A 26,474-nucleotide genomic window follows, 5' to 3' on the forward strand; every position below is an offset into this window, starting at 1 on the left:
TGTCGCGATCCTGGCGGTTGGTTGAGGAAGTTCCGGCATTGACGACGAGCAAACGCGAGAGCCGCTGCACTCGTTTCCTCCCGACTCGTGGCTACTGAGGTTTCTATTGATTGTGAGCAGGAAAGCGACCAAACATGGCTTACACGTGACGTCAGTCCGCTCCTTTCTCTGGTGGCGAGAAGGGCCTCGTTAGCGCAGCAGTAGGTATACCCTCTCACACGCCCTTTCTCCATTATGTCTGACCAAGTGACGTCAGTACAAGCTATGTATACTCGGGTACAACTTTTCTTGGCAATGCAGTCAAAGGTAAAGGCGGGCGTGCCCTCTCCCAATTTGAGCGCTACTCGAAGGTGTGCGCGCGCTCTGCCTATTCATCTCTCCTGTAGTACCACCGACAGAATCTAGGCAGGCCACGGCATGACAATGGCACCTTACCAGGAGAAAATAGAGAGGCCAAAGTTGAGGATGCAGTTGGATACGCGTTCCAGGCCCCATAGCATTGGGCCATTTTGCGCACAGTGCTTCTTTCTCGGGGGATCGGTGGCCGAGCGTGTTAGAGCACCGCAGCTCAGAGCACATGGAAAGAAAGCTCGCGCTGCAGAACCTCCTGGGTTTAAACCCCACCCCTGCCCGTTTCGTGCCGGCTAGCAGTTTATTCTTCAATATCGCGCAGTGAACGTTGAAAACCTTAGGCTAGCAGTCGTACTTCACTGGCTAAAGTTCATCAGCGTAAACCAGTGTCGCCGCACCTCAAAAGGCAGAACGACCTTAGGATGTATAAACAGGAACGTCAAATTTGTTTTCGTTTTCTTTGCTTTTTTTCTTCTTTTTTGCTCTGGAGTACCGTTGACTAGCCGACTCGAGCTATTTGCTGTTGCCTGCGTTTTGCCGCAGATCGTAATGACGTTATTTCTTGTTTCTTTTCACGCGATTGCGTGCTGTCGTCATCGAGTACTGGAAAGCGCGGTGCACCACCCTAAGAATAGCATTGAGACAATCTTGGATGCGTTTCTTGCCACTGAGACGGCCTATGAGTCGCAAAAAACCATAGGGTCTTCTCAATGACTCGAAAGATTGAGAGACAACTAGCGATTGGGGGGCCCGCACACGCCGCGGACAGGTATGCATGCAGGAGCTTCCGAGTGAATGTGTGCTTTAGACCGCTTTCGTGTGATGGTTGCCACGTTGAAATATGACGTAGTTGGGTCGGGCGAAAAAAAAGACTTGAGTGAATAGTTTAAGCGTAACTACAGTAAAACAAGTACAGCCAAGAAAAGCGTACAGCTATTTGCACGAACCCCTTGAATTCTGGCGCCTTCAAACCGGCAAGTTAAGTGATTTGGTATTAGTGCGAAAGCATTAACTGTCCCACGTAGCGAAACCGGTGTTGTCTGAAACCGTCTGTAGCAGCGAAACGGCAGTTAAAATCGCATTGGCCAAAAAAGCACAGCAACGCAGATGCTTTGTCACGGAAGCCGGCGAGGCCGCTCGACGTCAAGCGGACGCGCCTCAGAAATAAAACACGAAGAAAAGCACAGCAATGCAGATGCATCGTTACGGAAGCCGTGGAACCCGCGGTGCTCGCCGCGCCTGCGCGGTGGGGGTCTGATCGAGGGAGCGCGATGTCACCGCTAGAGCGCCGTGTGAAAAAGGAAGACCTGGCGCGCTGCTTGTAGAAATACGCTGCGTGCAGGAATGCTTTCGCATTCCTACGTGAAGCGCATTCTGTGTTCGTACTGTGTCTGACTCGCAACCGAAGGGTCGTGATTTAGAATCCCGTCTAAAATTCTTTAAATTTATCTTTACTTTATAATGGGATATCATGTGAGACATGTGGCGATCTTTAATTCGCATTACACGTCGTGATTTTTAATGTCTTACATTTCACGCCTGACGTCACGTTTCACGTAAGCGTTGTGGGTTATTTGAAATTCCCGCGCGAGGTGATGTGGCTGTGACGTCATGACCCTAGCGACCAATCAGGATTTTCCCATCACGCCATCGACGCCGGCCTTTCTGCGACACGAGCTCCTTAACGCTCTCGCATTAAAAATTTCCCGAAGCATTCCCTTACAAAAATAAGTATGGACACTCCAAGGATCGTTCTAAAAAAGCAGCTTCCCTAGGAAGAACATATAAGGCATATATAAGCAGACCTCGACTACTGCTGCCTTCCTGAAGTCATCCTTTGGCGGCCGTACAGTATATTGGCCAACGGACGTTCTATAGACGTGCTATTCTACTGACGATGTAAGGTCATCCTATACCCTATCTATAGTAAGACACTTTAGGATGCCCTTAAGTTGTCTATATAGGGCTGGTGTCACTTTTTAAGGTTGATCACATAATTTTCATACGAACTCAATAGGGTGTCTACACAGGATCCATATAGTGTATATGCAGAGAACCGATACAAGGTCTACAGGGAGTCCCTGCGGGTTCCAGAGGGGAAGCCATATGCATGCGGCTTACATAAGTAAGCCGTATGGCCATTGCATCAACAATGGTTGCTGCGCTCGCTGCAGTTCTGGCTTCCACGACGTGCCGAAACGGGGGCTGCGATCGTTAATTCACTGCGTGTGCTTGGTTCAGCCGGCAATAGCAGACGTACAAAGGCGACGAACGCCGTGACGATGCACTTTTGGCGCTAATTGATTGGCTCCACCAATCGCAGCGTTGTATGCGCTCGGTTTTTGCGGGAAACGGAGTATGGAATACGAGAATGAACTGGATAGGGTCCAAGAAGGACGTCGGAAGCCCTTGTTTCTCCTTTGAATGGATGCGCCCTTGTTTACCCCGGTCGCGAGATACGTGCCCGTGCAATCAGGGATCGATCTGAAGCAACACCACGTGGCTCCGAGAGCGGTGGCCTATCGGCGCCACTCTCCGGTCCCGGTATCACACGGCGTCACTTGCTGATCGGCGGCCAACACCTGTCTCCTCTCGGCGGCTATCTGCGGGGCAAAAACCTCTCGGCTCACTCGGGTCGCCAGTTTTCAGAGAGAGGAGCCCGGACGCACGTTCCCATGAAGCCGCTGGATGTGCTCCTGAGCCGGCTCAACTGCCTGCTCAACATCGACGCCCGGGATGTGGGCAAGCAGGACGAGATGGGTGAGCCCCCGGAGCACCCCGGTCCGGCGTGCAAACCATCTTGGAATACATCATCCAGTGTGCAGACACTGTCTGGGCCGTCCTTGTACGACCCTTCTGTCAGAATGGTCAAGCAGGAACTGTTTGCAGACATGTGGAGCATTGTAGGAATCCAACAGGCTTCGGGCGCGTCCGTAGCTCCTTCTGTAGGCAGCGAATGTCGTTTGTATGTTGTGCGTGCAGATGGACAGCGGCTGCAGAATGGCGTCCGACGCTTCATTTGGAGTGGATGAAATGTCGCGAGAGAAACGAAATTATTGTAACTAGCCTCTGAGCGAGACACCAGAATATTTCATGTTCCTGTTAAAGTGCGATAACATTCGCGTCTCTCAAACCCATACTCAGCGTCAACTACACCTTGAGTACCCAAACTTTGACTTAGCGGTGCAGGCGCTATTCTTCACTTATCCTCCTGATCATCGGCAGTAGCATCATTATAATAATAATGATAATCAGTATCGTAATCATTATCGTCAACACCTTTATCGTTACATGTTTATTTTAAATGCTCATAACCCGCTAAATTACCTCGATCCTGATGCAAACAAAACTCATTTCGAGGTGTCGAAATTTTATGTTTTCGGATGATTGTGTTCCGAAATGATCGTGCCCTAATGGCCTGTTTTCATATCATGTTTCAACGCTAAATGGTAGAATCACTTCACGTATCACTTCAGTGATACGTGAACTTTGTGCTTGTGATTACTGAGACATTTGCCGTTCTTACAAAGTTTCTGAAGTCAATGTTCGGTTGAATTGTGAAGATATTCAAGCTGGTATGTGCTTGACAAACTACGGTAAAAGTAAATATAGTACTGAAAAGGAGAATTGTTGCACGACTGATACCACCCAAAATTAATAAAAATAAGCCCTTGTCCAGCTTCTAAACATAGTTTCAGAATATAAAAAAAAAAACTATCTCAGTGGGATCTGGGAAAGGTGCGGCGATACTGTGGGACGTTAAGTGGGAGCATGCTACATGTTGTTCTGAGAATTACAGCACAAGACAGGTGTGATACTCGCAGCTCATGAATTCCAAGACCGTACACTGAATGAATGTTTCTTCGGCACTCTTTATCATCATCTGGGAAAATATTGCGCAAGGTGAGCATCAGACCAGCTGGCAGTTATCGACCCACGCGGGCAGGATATGATAGCAGCACCTAAGTATTCTTTAGATATATCACCGAAAATACCATATTGAATGAGAAGCTTCACTTCCCTCGAGGCTTACCTACATCACTTTTTCCTATCGCCCTTACGATTTCGAATCTGACACTTTGTCTTTTTCGAGAGTGTCAGAGTAGATGTGCATCAAACAGGAGATTCATACATTAATCTAACAAATGATTGATTAAATACTTATCGAATGCGTTTTGTACTGTAAATGAAAACAGAACTTAAGAAAATGTTACACGTATATAGCAGTAACTCTCGCTAGCATTGAAGATCGTCTCTTCGAGAAAGCAACACCAATGAATTGGTGCTTTCAACAGGAAATCACGCAGTGGCACTTCGAAAGTTTTCATAGAAATAACTAAGTTCAAAAAAGGGGACAAAAAAAGAAAGTCCTTTTTGGAAATAAACCGCTGTTTGATCTGCAGTCAACTATTTTGTCCCAACTTCGCCTGATGGTAAAATGAACAGCTTGAATTTACATCTTGATTTTTTAATACGCATACGCCTATTGGTCTTTTCCGACGTTACAAAATTAATTTAATGCTCAGTTATTGATTTTTATTCCTATGATAAATTATTGAGCTTTCGTGAATGAGTCTTCAAAAAGTGTCAGATGTTTGTAAATTAGAGTATTGCGTATATTATTGCTTATACGCGTGGATCTGGGAGCATAAAAATGCCCCAGTGCTGTAACCACGTCGCAGCAACAACTACTCATAGACAAAGCATCATCAAGAGGAGGCGATGTATTAAGATGTGTGACTCTCATAATATATGTGCAACTGGCAGAAACTAGAATTTTACAAAAATTATGTTTCACTCCTCACTTCATAAACTTCAAAGTATCGCTGGTGGACAGAAAAAGCATTAGGGGTTTGAGCTATCGCAAGTATTGCAATAAACTGAGTTAAAAAAAAGTGCAGTCCTTTAAAAGGTAACTCCGCTCAAACGTCGACCGAAAGGAAATATTTCTGATATCCTCTCACACGAGAGCTTTTCAGCAGTTTAGCTGTTGCTGATACTACACTGCGAAACGCGCTGTCTATGAAGTCACCTTCGTACAGCTATTCTTAATCCCTTTCCGTGCTTTTAGCTGCTGCCTCTGTCGACGATTAGTACTTCTCACGTTTCCTGGTTTTCTGTAGTGGTGTACCCGTTACTAAATATAAGTAAGGAAACAATGTTGCTCGTTAGTTTGGAAAATATTAACGCGTTACTGAAATTCGTTACCGTCCCGCAAAAGTAACGATGAAGGCCTTTGGTTTCACTACTGAACAGACGTTACTTTTACGTTTAATTCAATTCAGTGAACGTTTAATTTTCACGTGCTTGCCAACTGCCCGAAGGCCTTTACGGCAATCACAAACATAAAATACCTATTTATTACAACTATACATGCTTAAAGTTATACACAAGCTGAAAATTCTACACATGCTTAAAATACATACGCAGGCTTAAGTTAAAACAGGGCAAATTTGTACAAAAATATACATTTTGCAAAACTTCTTGTTTAAAACATGCTGGATTCGTGATACCGGTAATAAATAGTGATAAAGATCTGGGTAAAATACTCTACGATTTTTAGAGATTGTGCTAACAGGAATACGGAAGTGTAGAGAAGCGAGAAGAGTAAAACTGTTTATTGATATATAAACTAACCTATGCAAAATCTTAAAATCCCGAATAGACCCCCTGTTAGTTAAAGTGCACAATCGTAGCCTAGATGAACTCAAATTATATTCAAAACAATATTTGCGAAAGTAAATATCTTTCGTAGATTATCCGTACAAGTCGTTTTTGTATGTGTTCAATAGTGGCGCTTGCTGTTCTAGAAATAGAGTTCCAAACGACAGATGAAACTCTAAGTTTAAAGTGTTAATGAGTACTGAAGAGTCTCAACAGGCAGTGATGAGTGGTAAATGAGTTAAACAAGCTATTATTCCAAACGTGCGCAGGAGCTGGCTAACAATGAAGATCGCGTGAGGATTACAATAAAAGGTGATCATCCACAAAAACTCATAGACCTCTTACTAGTGTGGTCCAAAATGTAGTTTCATTTTCCAGGCGGTATACATAAGATGACGTGCTACGCTTTATTGATAAAGACATCAGTAAGGTTTTACGGGGATTCAAAAGTAGCTTGTTCGAGAGACAGCATTTTTGTACTTAACAAACATCGTCTTGCAGCAAACTACAGTCAGTGATAAAGTTCACTTCCCAAAACAGCTTTACATTGCCTGCAAATATGAGCACCTTCGAGTGTTTCACCGAGGATAACAGATCGTTTATAAAATTAATAAACAACAAAGGACCAAGATTCGAGCTCTGAGGCACAACCAAAATAGACATGAAATGGCGTGACAAGTAGCCAGAAACTCTAACACGCGGTTCTGTCTTTCATGTAGACAACTCCTGAACCAGACAATGTACTCGGGGCCAAGACCATAGAGTTTCCGTAGTGAAAACTCGTGATTAACCTTGCCAAAGGCTTTAGACATTTACAATTATATTGCATCTACCTGACCCCTACCTTGAACAATTGGCATAGAATAATTAAGAATTGTGCATAAATTTGTTTCAACGGATCTGCCTGCTAAAGACCCATGCTGCCTTGAAAATGCTTTTATTTTGAAATATTTATACAAGCGGCTGCACAACACGTTTGACAATGCATTTAAAAGGGAGACAGGACGATATTTACTGGCATTGCTGCGATTATTAGATTCAATAACCGGCACAACAGCTGAATATTTTCAGTTTTCTGGAAAGACACCGTTATTCTGCGACAAATCAAATATCTTCTCAAGAATAAGAGCAAAACGTTTTGCTGCAGCCCTTCACAATAAAGTTGGGAATACCATCGGATCCTTTCGATAGTTTAGAATTTAGTTTTCCGATAGCCGAAAGCCCCTTATAAACAGTAACGCTCGTAACTGGCATACAGTCGTCAAAACACCGTGTCAATTAAAGGCGAAGCATGGCGTTAACATTGAAATATCATCAACTAAAATTATGTGCAAACAACTCGCAAACAGACTTTGGGGACATATGAACAGCAGATCTATTGCGTAGCGTTATATTGGTTGATCCTTGCTGGTATGCCTCTTCACAAAGCGCCAAAATTCTTCGGGTCGCTCGTTTTGGCTAAGCTCTACCTGTTTACAATAGGTACTGTTAATCCGCTAGGAGTTTCTTGTTATTTCACGATATGTGCTATATTTTTCGTGCCACAAGTTCAGTTTTATCTTTTTGTAAAACAAATGGAAATGTCATTTTGACCTTAAGTGATGACGAAAATTATTGGAGAACCATTCGAGGTACTTCTATGTAGGTTGGAGGAGCTTAGGAATAAATATATACACTGTATTATTTATTACCGATATGAGACATTCCACCATAAAATGGATATTCGAATCTTGCAATATATTAGTCTATATGTATTCAGATATTAAATAAACTAAAAAAATCACTGAGACTATGATGTGCATATCTCAGTACTTAGCAAGGTGATATGGCCTTTCACTTTCACAATAAAAAAATCCCGTGCGACTTTCCCGTACAACACTCGGAGAGCCAATCACGCAACTTACTGTGGCAGCTCAGCGAATGACGATGCCGAAACATATGTTTAGACCAAAAAACGCCGTCTGAGTTGTGACATTAAGCAATGCAAAACGTCACGCTTGCATTACTTAATGTCACAACTCAGGCTGCGTTTTTTTGGTCTAAACATATGTTTCGGCATCGCCATTCGCTGAGCTGCCTCCGTAAGTTACGGTGATTGGCTCTCCGAGTGTTGTGTGGCAGAGTAGACGTACGAGCGTTTTCTATAATGCAACACATTGAAAACAAGATTGCTATTGGAGGGTGGTAAGCATCAGCATTTACTAGTTGATCATTTACACGAGCCACTTCTGAGGCATAGACTTTAGATAAAACTAAATGAAGAATCTTGCGGGAGCAATTCGCAGATACGCTCTGTGCCGTAAAATCATTTAAATGTATATAATTGAACGAACAAGACGCTTATAAATGCGTGTGTGAGCTTTCACTGCCAATGATACCAGAAAACCAGTTAGCCTTTGGTAGATTAAAATTTTCGTAAATTTGTGAGCGATATTTAGTCACATCTACGTTGTTTTCAAGAAAATTGAAGTGGACAATAAAAAGTGCAAAATCTCAAGTAGGGGGAAAATAATATGATCCAATAAGAAGGTTGATCTCATGAGCAGGGGGTATCTCAACCAGACCAATTCTTGTTAAGTTTCTAAATCTTTACATCTATGTGCGTTCAAAGATTGCCTGCAAGCTATCAGTACACCATCGTCATATCTTACCCCGGAAGTATAGCCATAATCTCTGCGAAACACGCACCAAAGGGATGGAAAATATTTACCACTGCAGGCAATACCGTCATGAAGCCAGGTTTCCGACAATGCAGCAATAGAGTATTGTAATCACAACCGAGTAGATTAGACTTGCATTAACCTGTTTTGGTTCTAAGACCAAGGACCTTTTGATTATCTATACATTAGGATTGCGAGCCATGATCGCCTTGACTTACGTTCTTCGAAACAGCCACGCAATGCCGGGAAAAAGGCAGCCTCCCAAAAAAGGGAAAAAAGAGTGCCATCTGGGGCAGACATCGGAATTGTTCAACTCTTCTAACGACTTTTCATACACGGCAAGAAGAAACGAATTGTATTTTGGATATAGCTACTTTATTCACGTGCACATCACTAACCTTTTCTTTTTTTTACCGCGAAAACGGTTTTTGCGGTAGCTTCGATTTATGAGACCGTCGTGGCTGTACCCCGACGGGGACACAAACAAGCCTTCCGAAGGCGGTGCGCGAGGCACTGCTCTGATGTCTCAATTTGTAACTTGGCCGTATGAGACCTAAGGGCTTGTATAACTATCATGGTTAGGGCGAGAATGGTCATTCTCTTTCTGAGCCGCGTTGGCAGACGCACCGTTACCTAGATGTGCGATCGATGACATAATCCCACTGTCAGTTGCATTTATGGGGACGCTACGACCTTGTCCATGAGGCGAAGACTTGGGGCGGCCACCTAGAGCAACAGAAACGTAGGGCGGCGCCATTGATTCCGGGGCGACGGATGACGCGACTTTGGGAGCAGTCGCGATGGTCTCGTTCACAACCGTTTGGCGAAGTTGGGAAAGTTCCCTGAGGAGTGCACTGTTGTCCGCACCTGGAAGATTTACCTCGGCTATAAAAATATCAAACCGAGACGAGAGCGCCACGAAAGACATTCGGAGGAAACTCCCGCATGTGCCGATTGACCGTTGTCCCCTCCGCCGATGTCAATGTTCCCAGTAAAGTGTACGTAGCCCCGCCATCAGATTCAGCACCGATAAGCCTCGTCGCGGGAGGCGTGCCTTGAACACTCCTTGCGTTTGCAGTTCCTGTTTGCAGACTGCATGAAGATGTCGCGTCCTACCTGACGCACTTGCAGTGGAACCGGCGTGTACATGACGCACAGTGTAAAAATGGTTTTCTTCCGAAGAACTGAGCGGAGCAGCAATCGCACATATCCTTGCTCCCTGCCATCCACGGAGCGAACGCTTTGGATTTTTCAATTTTTGGCAGCTTCGACAAAGATCAAACTTTTATAAAGTACTTTCGTTATGTTTATTTTTTTAGAGCGCAGCTCTTAGGCGCCCGATTCCGGTTTGAGCGGCGTCAGCGTCGGCGTAACCGCGCGATGCATTATGGGTAAATTTCCCCGCAAAATTAAGCGGAACTTTTCCCCGCTAAATTTAGCTGAAAAAATTCCCCGATAAAATTAGCTGAAAAAATTTCCCCACTAAAATTAGCGGAAAATTTTCCCCGCGAAATCTGAGCAAAGAAAGTTCCCCGCTAAATTTAGCGGAAAATGTTCCCCTAAATGGGAGGCAAGCAGGAGAGGACGAGGGGCATAGCATCCTCTCCGTACCTTCCCCTCCTCCTCCTCAAGAGCTGCGCTCTAATTCGGCGTTACAGGAATATATGGTCTTTTTTTATTTTTAAATATTTACAGATTTCTTTTAAAAAACAATGAAAGCTACATTTTTGCAATTTTTGCTGGTGAGTTATATGGCCAGGGGGACATAGTATAGGGAGCTAATCGTAACGATCAGTCGGTTAATTAAGTAAAAGTTCTTAATTAACTTTTTAAATAGTAAAATAGACATGTGGTTCCAATTAGAAACTTGCTGAGCGTCATCAAAAACCATTAATCAACTCCTTTTAGAAAGATTTAACGCGGGGGAAACATTTTACGGCGTTCCGTAAAAACACTTCATTTGGCCGCGTTCCTAGGCCGTCAAATCCTAGCATGTATCTGTAAATAAAAAAGAAAAGAAACGCCGATCATTACGAAGAACGTGTCCACCGTGTCAAGTACATAAATACATGACACAGAGACGCAGAAATGGCGAGAGACTGTGATCACCTCAAAGACATCACGTGTGCATTGTCTTGCTTCCCTAAGACTTCGTCGTCGAAAACTTTCCACGATAGACATAACAAAGTGTACTTCAAAAAGAATTTTGTTTTGTGCTTCCTTTTCTTATACCATCTGCTAGATATGTCCATTGCAGACGACAAGAAAGCAAAACAAAACATACTCTTATCGTAAACGCGCGTGCCCTCTTATGCATAAACAGACTAATCGAATGTCAGCTGTAGTTTTCAGCTTCATAACTTCAACGATTAGTGTTGGACAATTTGTTTGTGGTGTGGACGAATTAAAAAAACACAAGTTTGCTTAATCAAATTATAAAAAACTCGAGGTATAATACTTCGAGAGAAAAAAATTATTCGTTGAAAATGCGACTGCAGCAGGCAACAAAATCATAGACAGTGAAAATAATCGCGTCAACGTTAATCACCCTGGCGAACTGTCGAACCAAAACAGCCATAAGGTCACTAATTGTAACCCAAATAAAAAAAGAAAAAAGAAAGTCGTAACGTCTGTTTTGTTAACACCACCTAGGTCATTCAGGGCCTCGGAGATCACAGGGAGAAGGCGCTAAAGTGAACTAATCACGCATTATATTTACCACTGTGCCAACTATATCTCTAGTAAAACACGCAAGTTTTTTTTTTTTTTTTATAATTAGGAAAATAGCTCATATTAACATTTTAAGTGTAAAATAGTTATGTACACGTGCATGTGACTTCACAGTGCAATGTGTATCCTGTAAAACTTGCGAATGTTTACAAACAGGGAATTACTATTTTCTGGGGATTAGAAGATCGGGTGGCTTAAAAAACATAAAAATCTTTTTTTTTTTCAATAAACGAGTTGGGCTCATTTGATAAGTATGGCTTCTATATTTTAATATCTTTAAATCAGGTTAATGATTCTTTTGTAGATCAATGTCTCTTGAGACATAAACGTATTTATTTTTAATGCAGCCAAGAACAGGAAACAATGTGGAACAGAGAAATTTAAATTGAAATATAAATTATATCTTTGACGTGCATTTTAAAACCTTTTTGTTCCTGATATTGTGGGAACATAAATTGCTGGATATATATTTTTAGTTTAGTGAACATATGGTATTTTTCGTAATACGGCAAGAAATCAAAACAACCGCACAGCACACCATAAAATAGTAGTAGTGTCAATCTACTGACACACTGTCGCCCTTGATTATTCCCATTTATCCAGAAAATATACAGAATTTTCAGAACTTGTCATTTTGTCTTTTTGTATATCGTTATAAGGCTGTTTTTTTTTTTTTTTTTGCTTTTTTTTATGATTGCAAATATCTCATTGCTTAACGCAGACGCTACGACAGCTGCCGCGTATACACATATTTACAACAAAACACATTCAGCCTTTCCACCCTGGTGAAGAAGGAAGACCAGCGGAGCTGTACAAAGGGAACTAATGGGCGGCCGCAAGTCGGCAAGCCAGAGTGGAAAGGCTGCTGCCATCTATGAGCGACGGCGGCAACCAGTTACGTTGCTTGCCACCGTCACTCATAGATGGCGGTAGCTGTCCAGAGTTCGGTGTCTTCATTTCTTTGCGGGGGACACGATCCTGGGGAAACTAGCTTTTAACAGCTCCGCTGTAAAAAAAAATATATGATGTGGCCGTGATTCCTCCTTTGATCCCGCGCGAATTTGAACCCTCAGCATCGGTATATCTCGCGCGTTGGCCGCAATCTGATGCAACCCGTTGCGGTCATTCGAGAGGCGCTTGAGGCAACAATGCCGTCTGACAGCTCCACCGAGGATAAGGTGCGGTTTTCGCTCCGCTATCTGAGCCCTTTCGCTTCACTGTCACTGCCACTTAGGCCCACCTTCCGTAGCTTCGGCTCGAAGGTGCCGCCAATAAGCGTTTCGACCTCTGACTTAACGATAGCCGCGTAAAAAACCCTATTCCGTCTCTTTTCGTGTTGTGCGTGTATCCTTCCCGCTGTCTCGTGTGGAACGACTACTGTTTGGCTCGGCCTCACGCGAAGCGGTGCGGTATCAGTCTTGCCGCGGGGAGTTCAGCGACCGATGGAGGGACAAGTAGTCTCGGGAGGTTCAGAACGCGCGTAAACACGGGGGATAAACGCCGAACACAATCAAAACACGCACGGCCTTCATTGTGTGCTTGCCACTCGTGCGTGCCGGTGTTTTACCCGTAAATCCTCAAGACCGTTTAGACAGCCCGTCGTCCCGTTGGATGCACGAAGAAATCCCGCCTTAAACACCCCCCCCCCCCCCCCCCCCCCCGCTCAAACAAAAAAAAAAAAATTACAACTTTTAAAATTTAGGCGGAGGAGTCGAAACTTTGTCACCCATAGTGCAAAACACGAGCGTGCTCATTGAAGTTTGCCGGTCGAAAAAAAAGAAGATGAGTGGTTTTACCACCGATAAAAGGAATGACTGAAACCTCGTGTTGTACCTCAACATGGCTCAATATACAGTGAGATATATCTTGTCAAAAGACAGGGCGTGGCCTATAATGAACACCCTTCGTGATTGTTTTTTATAAGACCAATCACGACTTTTACCTTTAAACTTTTGTAAGGCATGAAATGCATTATCGGAAATTGGTGAGGGAATTGGTGTATCACGTGACGTATATCTTCCCGCTAAATTTAGCGGGGAAGGTGAATAGTTGTATAGGTCATGTGACCTCAGGGAACCTGGCATCGATTTTCCCCACTAAATTTAGCGAGCAACTGAATTGGTGTAAAGGTCACGTGACGTTAATTTCCTGCTAAATTTAGCGGGGAACTGTATCGATTTTTTGGCCACAAGACGTAAATCTTTTGGCTAAATATAGCGGGGAATTTGAGATGATGTATAGGTCACGTGCCGTCAATTTACCCAGGGTGTATAGGTCACGTGACGCCACTTTTCTCGCTAGATTTAGCGGAAAATGCACTGACGGACTCACAACAACGTATTGGCATTGTGGGTAAGCGTTAAAAATCACTTTAAAGAAAACGATAGAGCAACCAACTTCTCCTGCGCTATCCTCGCGCAACGCAGCAGAGGTTGGTTGCACAGTTTCTCCACGGGTCGCGGTGCCGTCGGGGCCGAGATGCGGTCCGATAGCAAACCGAAACCCTAAAACCCGTTGAATTTGTAGGGTTTTCAGAAAGCCGTAATATGCTTCCCGTACCTTCTATCGTTCAGCAATTTGTTGATTTATTGTTTTTCGATGATGCTGAGCAATTTTCTAATTGGAAACATGCCCTAAAACGCAATATTAAAAATTTAATTACGCAAAAGTAATTAACAACTCAATTATCCCAGAATTTAATAATTTTCCTAAATAGGTCCCTGGCCCAAGGCCAAAACGACACAAGCCATTTTTTTTTGGGACGCGTATTTTCGGCAATATCGAATTTGTCCACCTTTCGTGAAACACCCTGTAGAGTGTATATACATTAGTGGGAGGCAAAACGAGGTCTTTTGCATCTGCTCTACGACCATGGTGTACCTGCGCAGCCCGGAACAAGCATCAGCAGCAGCAGCAGCAGCAGCAGCTGGCGGTCCAGCCCCAGCAGCAGCAGCAGATACAACAGGTGCAGGACGCGAGCAGGCCTTCCCAGGGCATGGACGCAGCCGAGTTCCGGGTCAAGGGCTGCGAGATGGTGGACTACATCGCCCGCTACCTGGAGACCATCTCGGAGCGGAGAGTGACGCCGCAGTGCGAGCCGGGCTACCTCAAGGACCAGCTGCCGGCCAAGGCGCCCGACCAGCCCGAGGACTGGGACCGCATCATGGCCGACGTGGAACGCTACATCATGCCAGGCGTGCGTGGGGACCGCTCCATTCATTCCTAATATAAACCCCGAGACAAATAATAGAAACGCGTGTCGTCTCGTTCATATTAAATGAAGGACAAGATGACACGTCATTTATTAAGGATAACAAGTGTCGCTTTGTCCTTTAATAAAATAAAGGGCAAGACGTGTCGTCTTGTCAGCGTCCCAGGGTTTAGATTATGTTTCCCAACCAGTTCGGCTTGAACTTTTTCGCTTCTTGGAACAATTATTTCCTTCTTCTCGCTGCCATCTTTGTAGACTGGGCTATAGAAGGCCTCCTGAGCGTGCCAAGTATGGACCTCTTCTGCGGAAGAGCATGCACCACGCATGCGTCCAGTGAATCGGCATTCCTAGCCTGGGTGTTGGAAAGGAGGCCGGCTTTGATACAGGGCAGCCTCCGTACAGATTAGTCAAGCTCGTGCAAAGCGAGGTCCCCCTTGGACACATGTACACAGTGACTTATACAGGGAGAAACTGAGGTAGAGGAAGGGACGTGGGAACAACGAGCTCTGGTTGGAAGGACTAGGACGCAAATTTAGCTGTCTTTGCCTCTACTCACTGTCCGAACGCGTTTGTTGTCGGAACGCATTCAAAGAGTGAGTAGAGACAAATGCAGCTAGTTTTGCGTCTACCCACTAATTATTCCAACCAGCGCTGGGTATTCTGACGTCCCCTCTCGCCTCCTCCTCTCCTTGACTTTCTATCCGTATAAGTTATCTCCTCCGCGCGGTCATTCTACGAGGGAGCTGGAAGAACCAGCAAAGTGGTCTTGCTGCAATTTGAGGGGTTAACGATCAACTTTCGTGACTCTTTGCGATTGCCTGTGCTGCGTAGTATTATACTAACTACCACCTCTCACTAAATAATTGCAGATAATCGAATGAAGTATGAAAATCCATGTCCCTCGTTACTTAGACTTTCATGTTGTTTCGGAGTTCGTAGCTCAAGCTGCCGTGAGGTTTGTAGCGCAGAGATTTTTGAGACTCTATCGTAATATTGATATCAAAAATAACCAGGTTTGCGAGAATTTTTGAAAATATAATTAATCATGGAGTAGTAAAGTATAAAGTACCGGTTTCTGGGCAAATATTTTTGGCAAGTTTCTAACAACTCTCACTCTTGGAATTTTTCAGCCTCATTTATTCGATTAAGTATGCGTACAGCCTGCGTCTTATAGAAGAGAAAGAAAAGCTTTTGTTTCGAGAAGGACGTCTCTCGACTGCAGGTGACTCACTGGCAGCACCCCCACTTCCACGCGTACTTCCCGGCGGGCAACTCGTACCCGTCCATCCTGGCAGACATGTTGTCCGACGGCATCGGCTGCGTCGGCTTCTCCTGGGTGAGTGCCCGTTACCGAAACGTTACCGTTCGTCAAAAGCTAACGCGTTACCGAGATGCCTTGCTTTCCCTAAACGTAACGAGAGACCGTTACCGTTGCTTCCAATAACTCACGAAAGTTAATTTTTCGTTACCTTAGGTTTCAATATTTTTCAGCAGCCATAAGATGCGGATACGAACTTCTACAGCAGTTACACGTTTAGAGTGTGTTGTCATTGTGTTTATTATATTTTTTTTTATCAAGATCGTCGAATAGTTTTGTTTTCATTCTGATTGGATAAGTGATGTCGCGGAGAAGAAACTATTATTTCCCCTCTTCGGCGCAGTTTACAGAATTAGATCTAATTCGTTTTTAAAGGGATGGGGAACCGAAATTTGGATTTCAGATAACCATGCGGGACCTGTAGGCGGGACGCTACAATCCCTACAACACTACTCGTAAGGCGATATCTGGAATGGACGGCCGTATTTTTGGAAAAAGAGGTCGAGGTTCAACGAGGCTGACGAGGCGCGTCACGTCAACGTATCTCGTTTCCTCCTCTCTTCGCTTCGCCTCCTCAAGGCGGAGAAGACGCGAGGCCGTTCCCCCTCCTTCTGGACTCTGCTTAGAAAAACAAGACATCAACATATCTGTCAAACGCTACACCTTTTTTTTTTTTTTTTTTTTGAAAAATACGATTATCCGTTTGAGATATTGCTGTATGGGTGATGTTTTGGTGTTTGTAGCATCCCGTTGCACGCTTATACCGCCGTGTTTTGTGGAATCCAGATTTCGGTTCAGCATCCCTTTCAGCGAAAACAAAACCCATATTAATCAAAGGAAACGATTCACGAATAACGTAATTTCATAGACGATAGCGTAAGTTAGTAACGTAGACACTTCACTCGTTAGCTATTTTAAAACAAATTAACGAGTGCGTTAGGTGTTACTAAATAACGCGTTGCCAGTAACGGTGTTGCGACATTCTGAGGTCGTTCGCGGAACCTTGGTTGCTGTCTGAGTTGGCACTCTGGCTGAAAATATCGTACGCACGACCAAAATCTCTTTCGTGCTCTCTGCCCCGCGATAGACTCGGAAGACTGATGATTGTCCAACCTTTAATCAAATCAGGCAATGAGAAGGAAAATTGGTTGCATGTATACCTGTAAACTACATGGGTATTTCTTGCGATGAAACTGTCATGACTGGTATGGCGCACATTCGAGTTCCGAATGCCCGTCGCCCGCGCATCCACCGGCTCGAGAGCATGACTCGCACTGAGCGGTCGATCTCGGCGGCGGCTCGAGATCATGCATGGTCATGGAGTCCCCGTGGCGAAGATGGCATTCACCCTCCCACTATATGGGGTGGTCGCTGGAGCATGACGCCGACCGCCTTTGACGTAACCGATTCAAAGAAGACCGGTGTTTTTGAAGTTGAAAGAAGGCTCGCGGCCAGTCCCAATGATCGCTCCGCTGCAAATTGACCAATAAGAACGCCGAATCACGAAGCCCGTGAAGATAATAAACGTTTATTAAGCTCTCACGCCTTTAGAAAAACAGCTAATGAAACCTGACGCTGCAGCCGATGCTCTGCTAATCTGTAGACTAAATCCTGAAATTCCAATAATCTCCTTCTGCTCGCTGCCATCTTTGTCTATACTGGAATGCGTTTCGAGCATGCGCAGTCGCTTTCTTTTGAGAAATAGCAGGCGCCGCGCATGCGTCTACAGCTCGGTGACTCGGCACTTTTTTGCCTGGGCGATAAAAAGATTCGACGCGCATCTGACATGTCGCATGAATACTCCCGCGTATTTCTCTTCATAAACGAGTCACCGACCTACTATTAGGATTTTGCACGAAACAGTTAGTTTTAGAATAGGGGAATGGAAACGAATGGGATTTACGGGAGAGCTGCCATCGACTATCAAACCCCGTAGAAGCCGAGCGTTAGTGGGTATCTTAAGAGTCTAAGATAACGTCCAATTAATCGTTGTGACAAACGATACACGGATACGTTTCGAATAATGCGTAACAATATGAATTCTAGGTGTTATTTAAAAGCCTTTATTAAGAATACGCGATTATAATTGTACATATTTCGAACTAGGTTGTTTGTTCTGTTCGAATCTGACATTTCGTTACAACCTCTTTGATTACGGCTCTATCGTGGAAGTTTAGACACCTTACTACAACAATTATCCGTTTGAGACCGAAGGAAATTAGAGAATTGCCTGTACATACAAAACGCGTCTTTTTCATTGTTTCGCTGACAGGCAGCCAGCCCAGCCTGCACCGAGTTAGAGGTCATCATGCTGGATTGGATCGGTAAGTTCTGCTACAGAACAGCACGCAACTGTGACAGTTTTTGAATATATTTTTATAATAAATTGTACTACCCTTCCTTTATTTTGGATTAACCCTTGAAACAAATTGTGGAAAATAACTAAATTTTCTTTTTGTTGCAAACTACAGGCTAAGGGTACCATACAATGAAATAATATATTTAAAAGAACTGTAATCATGACTTACCTATCCTGTGTAACTAGCTCGAACAGTATAAAAAATAGGTTCCTTATAGAGTCATCCCGTTTACCGCGGTCGCTGTGAGCAATTGACAATCCCATTAGTGACTTAGACAAAAAGATAATCGTTGTTCACCATAAAAATAATGACACGTTCATCTCCAATTCATATCATTCTGAAATTAGGCCTCAAAATTGTGAGGATAATTTTTCACTGGATAAGCAACAAATAATTAGTAATACCGATCGTCTTGCAAGCTATTCAGTAATTAGTTATGACTGTGTTTGGCTAGAGTACTATAAATCTTTGGAAACTGCCCTCATGTAGCTTCAATGATGATGTTCAAAAATTGGGAAAACAATGTCGATTCAATTAACTTGATAAATAATAGCATTACATATTTCTTCGAGTGCTCGATTCGCAAAGGTGACTAGCACTACATGTATGTCCCAGGGAAGATGATAAACCTGCCCGAAGACTTCCTCTGCCTCTCTGGAAACAGCAAGGGCGGGGGCGTTATACAGGTAAGCGCTGACAGCGTGCCCTTCAGTTCACTGACAGTGATGATGATGACGACTCAATCAAGCTATGACTCAAAGGGCGCTAGAACTGATGACAGTGTTGCATCTTCTTCTGGGCTACAGACTCTTAATCTCGCTATAACTTTCTCCCTCTAGTCATGTCTACTCGTGATCTAACCGCTGATGTGCACGCCGAACTGTGGCACGAATTTCAGGCACCTGCTGGTCATACCATGTTGGAAGTGTCGTATATACCAGGTATTATACTATACACACAGAAGCCTTGTCAGGCGACCTTTGTTGTCGCCCTTTGCCTCAGCTCCAAGTCACTTCTGTATTGTCTGAGGCTCGAAATAATACAAAAAAGCACGTGTAATGCTACTGCCTCGTGAGGCTCTGGAAGCACTAATCGTCTGCCTTCCTTTAATGAGTTGATCCAATTAGAACGGCGAGCGGCATCGCGCCCCGATGTTGATGCAGTCTCAGTGGCACGAAGGGGTCTACCCTTGTGTCAGTTAGACAGCATAGCCATTGTGTAACCATCCCATTCTACGTCCTCATTGGTCCAACCATAGCCTCCTCTATACTGACAAAGCCTGGCAGATCGCCACGAGACGCGGCCATCGAAAGTGAAAAGGTAGAGCGGCAGACAACGGATGAGAGGAGAGGCATGTAACGGGCGCCCCGCTGCGGCGAGACGCCGAAGCACACCTCTCCCGTGCGATAGAATGTCCGCTCGTGCTCCTCACGTTCCTCGGGCTACCGCTTCTTTTCTCGTCGGGTTTAAACATCAAGTTATTACAATAAACGCATTTATTGTAATAACTCTATGGGCTTGAAAACCATGTTTCGGATCCTCGCCGCTGCAAAAGCTGTGCGCTGAATACCATCTTCACCAAGAAATGCTCTCTGCTACCAGATCCTCGCGCTCCAAATCTGAGACCGGGCACTCTATGGCTCCGTCGTCGAACTGCCAGGCTTTGTTAGTATAGAGGAGGCTATGGTTCAACTGACCGAAGAAAGAGGAATGATTGGTATTCCAAGCGAATCGCTGGGCAGTACGGCAAGGGGCTCTCGAGAGTGCGCGACGCCTAATGCAAGAAACCAAGGTGGCGGAAACTGGGTGGGGAACTTCGATGTAACTTGATCATTCAGCTTTAGGCTTGTCCGGTGCGCAAACTCGGGAGCTCGTGACTACGATGAATGGGTGCGTCTTTTTATGTCTCACATTATTATAAGTTATAACATATATCAGCTTTATTTATTTGCAGTCAGCCAGTATTGCTAAAAAAAGAGTCGAGAGGTTGGTGGGATAATTCTATGCTCCATGAATTGTACGGTGCGCCCCAAATTTAACGCCGCCACGAGATGGTCCGATGTCTTCACTTTTTTAGCTATTCCTGAACCTACGGTCGAACTAGTTGGTGAAGATTTTCGTCTCCGATGAAAACCCAACCAGGGGTAGGTACTCCAGCAGCTGCAGCGACCAATTTATCTTTGGGTAGCATGCAATATATTAATATTTGCGTAACCGAGTGGCGGCGTTAAGTTTGAGGGACACTGTATGTATTATGACCGTTGTGTAGTTTCTGCGTGTGTACGTTGCATTTGTCCCCGAAGTATGCCGAAAGGTTGCCGTAGAAAATTGTCGCAGTATAGGTCTACTTGCTGTTGAGTCCCGCCTACAAACGTGAACGTGTCTTTGCGGGCCTCAGCAATACGATGTTATTGTTAATTGTCATGGACGGTATGCGAAGCCCTTAAACCGTGTCCACTCTTTTTGTTTCCTTAGTCGAGCGCCAGTGAGTGCGTTCTCGTCACCCTGCTGGCTGCTCGGTACACCACCATCAAGAAGCTGAAGCAGGAACAGCCGTTCGTGGACGAAGGGGTCTTGCTTTCCAAGCTCATGGCTTACTGCTCCAAAGAGGTGCAGTATTTCCATCTTTGAACCATCATTGGGGGTGTACAGTGGCGCCATGGTACAGCGCAGAAAGTTTCTTTTTTTTTTTTTTAGCCATACTTTTAGCCACGTCATTCGCCGAGTATTCCCCAACAGCAATTAGCTCTTCCATGTGTTTTGCGGAAAAGCAAATGCTCCAGACTTTTCTTTAGTGTAGCGTGGAAGTATAGATGCAGGAGCTTCTGAGAGTGCAATCAAACGCTAAAAAAAAAAAAAGGAAAAAAAATTCGGCACAGACACTTAAGACTGCTTACGTGTGGGAATGCGAAAGCATGGCGCACGCACTAGGCACAGCTTTAGTCAGCCGGAACCGTGGAGCCACGGTGGCGTCGGGGAAGCGTGCTCGTCACGCATACTGCAGGCCCGGGTTCGATTCTCACCCAGACTGAAATGTACCAAATTTTCATTTCAAAGCCATTAATTTAATTTGTTTAGAGGAACCTCCCTGAGGACTTTTTCGCAGCCAATGGGAATTTAGGCGCCGTTTCGCCGCTACAGACAACACCAAGCCAATGGGAATTTAATTACCGTTTTCGCCGACGTCACCGGCTTCGCTTCATGAGACTGTTAATGCGTTTGCATTAAAACACCCTCATATAAAAGGGCTATCTCCAACGCAGTTCGAGGGATAAGAACACTAAAGGTATCGGGATTATTTTTAAGAACAAAACAAAATCTATTTTGAGACGACTGTCTGTGTTCTGTCTTTCCCAGGCCCACTCGTGCGTGGAGAAGGCAGCCATGATAGGCTTCGTGAAACTACGCATCCTCGACACAGATGAGAAATTCCAGATGAGGGGCTCGGTGCTCGCCGCCGCCATCGAGGAAGACCGCAAGGCCGGATTCATCCCCTTTTTTGTGAGTAAACTCAGCGTCGGGGCGCGTGAATCTCTCCCATCTGTTCCTTGAGCCTTCCCTCGTTCGTCGCTCGTAAAGGCCGTCTTCTCTCGACCGTCGGCGTGTTGAATTGTCACGTCACCGAGAGCCTCAAAAGCGCAGGGCTTCTATTATGTTCACGCATCTAGACTTGCAAGATGCAAAGTGCAGCGCGGAGTGATATTCTTTGCGGGTGGCGCCTCTCCTGCCGCCCTTCGTTCGGGGCAAACCGTAACTGCAGAGAGACCAAGACCATTCCCGCCGCAGGTGAGCGCCACGCTGGGCACGACGTCGTGCTGCTCGTTCGACGCCCTCGCCGAGATCGGGCCCCTGTGCCAAAAGGAGGGCACGTGGCTGCACGTGGACGCCGCCTACGCCGGCAGCGCCTTCATCTGCCCGGAGTTCCAGCATCTCCACAAGGGACTAGAGGTATGACCGCATGTCTGCTTCCCGTCAATTCGATGCACCATGCAAACGCGTGGTTCGCCCTAAGAATGCGCTAAAACAATTTTAGCTTCATTCCTTTTGTTAGATTAACTTCACGAAGTTTATAAATCTTTATATTATCTTCATGCGCCTCCCACATTAATGCGCGACAGAAGTCGAGCCGCCTTCGCGCAGAGAAAGTAATGGACCGCTTACATTCCTTTTCTTTACACGATGAAAGGGATGGGTGTGAGACTTTGAATGCTGGTATTATACAAAAGAGAAACGTGTATCCAAACAAAATTCGTAGATCTTTAGACTTCAGGGGGCAGCTATCATTATCTTAGAGTCAGAGAACACCAAACTAAAAAACGGATTGTTGCACCTTGAAAAAAAAACCTCGATCTTGCTAGGCCATATGTGCGGCAATCGCTCAATGAATTGTGAATGGAAAGAAGCCTCAATTTAAAGGCTGCAGAAGTACTCACGTTACAGTTACTTCAGGGGTTAAGTTCTTACAAGTGTTTCTCGTTGCAGTACAGTCAAAAAAATGTAGAACCCTTCTATTTCACGTGAAGATGGAGGACCAGCGAAGATGTTATCTTTACGACGTCTAGGACGATGCCTAGAGGACGGCGTCTAGGACGACCTCAAGGACGTCTCCTTGGACGACCTCAAGGATGACGCCTAAAGGACGACGTCTAGGACGACTACAAGGACGGCGTCTAGAGCGACCTCAAAGACAACTTCTAGAACAACCTCGTGAATTACGCCTAAAGGACGACGCCCAAAACGACCTCAGGGATGACGTCTAGGACGATCTCAAGGGCGTCTAGGACGACCTCAAGGACGACTTTTAGAGCGAACTTGACAACGTCTAGGACGACCTCAAGGACAACTTCTAGGACGGCCTCAAGAACGACCTTGAGGACGACGTCTAGGACAACCTCAAGGACGACGTCTAGGACGACCTCGAGGACAACTTCTAGGACGGCCTCAAGAACGACCTTGAGGACGACGTCTAGGACGACCTCAACAATAACTTCTAGGACGACCTCGAGGACAACCTCAAGGACGACGTCTAGGACGACGCTTAGAGAAATTAAACCTTTCCACTCTGGTGAAAACCAGTGGAATGGCTGGAAAGGTTGCCGCCATCTATGAGCTGCCGCCATCTAACCTAACCTAATTATAATGCAAGTAAATGCAAAGGTGCAAGCGAGCTGGACAAGAATGACGAAAGTAATCCCTGGAGAAGGGGAACAAGAGGGGCAAAGGACAAACATAAATCTCCAAACACAGCTAGGTGACTGGTGAGCGACCGAAAAAATCCGCCTGGTCCGGGTATCGAACCCGGGACCTCACCATTACAAGTGGAGCGCTCTACCAACTGAGCTAACCAGGGCTTAGACGTCAGTAGAGCAAACGGGTTTTATCAGCTGGAGATTGGAGATTAATGTTTGTCCTTTGTCCCTCTTGTTCCCCTTCTCCAGGGATTACTTTCGTCAACCTAACCTAACCTAGCCTCTCCAACCAGACAACCGGCTTGTCGGTTGTCTGGTTTGTTATGTTAGGTTAAAGCGACGGCGGCAACCAGACAACCGGCTTGTCGGTTTTCCGGTTTCCGCCGTCGCTCATAGATGGCGGTAAACTTTCCAGCCTTTACACTCTGATCGCTCATAGATGGCAGCAGTTGTCCAGAGTTTTGTGTCGACATTTGTTTGCCTACGGACATGAAGAACAATAGAACGATACAATTGCTCTACTTTGAGTGCCAGACGGCTCGACAGAGATCTAATGTTTTTGTTCAAATGCCTTCACGGAGTCATTGATTGCCTTGACCTAACTTCAGCGATAAATATTCATGGTCCGAGAAGATGTTTGCGAATTTCTCTTCCATTTTATATTAATCATTCTTCCAAAGCTGCCCCATGACACGCATTCAGACCTTGTTAATACTTTCGATGCTTCCAGCGTTGACGTCTTTAACCAATCGTTTGCAACGTTCAGGTTTTCTCTTACAAATCTATAAATTTTAACCCGTCTTTTGTAGCGTTCAAGTTTTCCCTTGTCAATCTGTAGAATTATTCTTCCTTTTGTTGTATGTTAATAGCGCATCATTACAAAGGCGAAAGCTGTTTATGAGTACAAAAAAAAAATAAACAAATGAATGAATGAATGAATGAATGAATGAATGAATGAATGAATGAATGATACTGGATATAATGGAGCTGCGTTCCGAGCAATTTTAGAATGATCCATGATGATGGGGTTCGCTGCTATCGTTGAACAACGTGTGCAGTTCCCAACACAGAAAAGGGGCAGTGTTGTCTTGATTGGGTTCTTTACTTTGCAAAGCAGGGTTTCAGAGAAAGGCAACACCCGACGCTGGTGGTAAAATTTAATCGAATTCGTGCATTATGTAAACTTAATTTTCAAAAGGAAGAAATTAATCTAAATTTTGTCTCACACCAAAAATTAAACTAACTTACAGTTAATCCAGTTAATACGCTTTTAGTTTAAGCTATTATAACTAGTTACAGTAACTTAAATATACTCCCAAATTGTTCGCTTTTGATTATTTTTTTATTTGATATCTGCTGTGCTAAGGGACCTAATAAATATTAGATAATGCACGTCCACCTTTCAAAACTTACTTTCAGAATAATATCGCGATGTATTGGTTTGTTTCTGTGTAATTCGTTTTGCGAGACTCTTAAGTTTAGACAGGAGAGAACATTATTACGGATTTATGTAGCGATGCAAACAAATGAAATAATATTACGAGTGGAACCAGCTGAACAATGAACAACATTGTTCAGCTGGTTCCACACGTAATGTATCATAACCAACTGGCTCAACACATCCCCGTAGTAAATAAAATAACTTCAACGCAGGGTTTAAGACTAACCAGAATACTCGTCAATCCTTTTTTTCTTTTTTTTTTTTTTTCTTTTACAGTATGCAATGTCTTTCAACCTAAACCCTAACAAATGGATGCTCGTCAACTTCGATTGTTCTTTAATGTGGTAAGTAAAACAGACGCATTTTTTTTAAGCCACCGCCCAAGAAAGATTGAGATCACTGACCAAGTTTGGCTCGTTTCAGGGTGAAAGATCGGTTCAAGCTCACTCAAGCTCTGGTTGTGGACCCTCTGTACTTACAACACAGTTATTCCGGTAAGTGTCCGACGCTCGCACGCCTCGAGTGGCATGGAGCGTCTTACCCATTCACACTTCTATTTCCTTGCAGACAAGGCGATTGACTACAGGGTAAGGCGACCGAGCTCACGTCCAATTTTCTCCCATATGTGGTTCAAACAAATAATTGACCTAGTCGAAACTGGCAGAAAGGGCTTGACGAAACCCCTTTTACAATCCTTAGAGTGGCCACCGACGTTTCGATCAGAGACTCGGCTTGGCTACTTTACTCTAAAGAAGCTGAGGCCAGATTGCCGAAACTTCCTTACGACAAAAAAGTTCGTAAATTTATCTTACGACAAAGTTACGAACTTTTGAGTATTCCCGAAGCAAAATATTTGCAAGTTTTGCTTAAGTTTTGCGTAAGTTACGGATTTCGTCGTACCTTACGCAAAACTTACGAACATTTTGCTTCGGGAATACTCAAAGGTTCGTAACTTTGTCGTAAGATAAATTTACGAACTTTTTTGTCGTAAGAAATTTTCGGGAATCTGGCCTCTGTATTTTAACAAAACGTCGGCTACGTATTCAGCTTTCAAAGGATTCTTCACTCACAACTCTAATGCTGTTTTTTTTTTCTTTCCTCAATATATAGTTATATTTATGTCGTCCATATTCAACCCGTTAATAATTTTTTTCGCTGTGCGACATAGCTTAGGGGTAATCAGTCTCATAGGAAACGTTCTAAGCGTTCCAGAAAAAAAAAAAATATTTGCTACTAAATTAGGGCTTCCTTCGGTATTCGTGGTTCACCAGTTCATCTCTCGGATACCCAAGTAGATAATATTAAAATATTTTCAAACAGTGATTTGGAAGGTTCTCTGTAGCAGCCCTCCCAGCAGCAGCGGCCAAACCATACCCCTCAACCTATTGCTTTCGTATTGTCAGCTCTTACGCACGAATCAGGACGTGGCTTCCGCGTCCAACTATGAGCGACGTGCGCCACCAAAAGCGTCGCTGTGGTCGAAGTTCGCGATTGGCCAAACCGTAGCTTCCTAAACACCGATAATGCCTACCCAATCGCCGGTTCACAGA

General features: G+C 44.5%; 1 protein-coding gene across 2 annotated transcripts in view; it reads left to right on the forward strand.

The window, feature by feature from the left end:
- The first annotated feature begins 2,939 nt into the window (after positions 1-2,939).
- The window catches only part of LOC120839400 (tyrosine decarboxylase), a 38,648-nt gene continuing 15,113 nt past the window's right edge, over positions 2,940-26,474 (forward strand). The window contains exons 1-11 of one of the 2 annotated variants that reach the window (XM_042290669.1): positions 2,940-3,111; positions 14,294-14,601; positions 15,839-15,952; positions 18,207-18,258; positions 18,910-18,980; positions 20,770-20,904; positions 21,652-21,795; positions 22,081-22,242; positions 25,201-25,268; positions 25,348-25,418; positions 25,492-25,511. In XM_042290669.1, the coding sequence (XP_042146603.1) occupies positions 3,027-3,111; positions 14,294-14,601; positions 15,839-15,952; positions 18,207-18,258; positions 18,910-18,980; positions 20,770-20,904; positions 21,652-21,795; positions 22,081-22,242; positions 25,201-25,268; positions 25,348-25,418; positions 25,492-25,511 (1,230 nt within the window). In that variant the 5' untranslated portion in view covers positions 2,940-3,026. The remainder of the gene's footprint in view (positions 3,112-14,293; positions 14,602-15,838; positions 15,953-18,206; positions 18,259-18,909; positions 18,981-20,769; positions 20,905-21,651; positions 21,796-22,080; positions 22,243-25,200; positions 25,269-25,347; positions 25,419-25,491; positions 25,512-26,474) is intronic. The other variant, XM_040209678.3, reaches the window with a different exon arrangement.

The sequence above is a fragment of the Ixodes scapularis genome, unplaced genomic scaffold, assembly GCF_016920785.2.
Source record: "Ixodes scapularis isolate PalLabHiFi unplaced genomic scaffold, ASM1692078v2 PGA_scaffold1__304_contigs__length_218370807, whole genome shotgun sequence".
NCBI classification, from domain to species: domain Eukaryota; kingdom Metazoa; phylum Arthropoda; class Arachnida; order Ixodida; family Ixodidae; genus Ixodes; species Ixodes scapularis.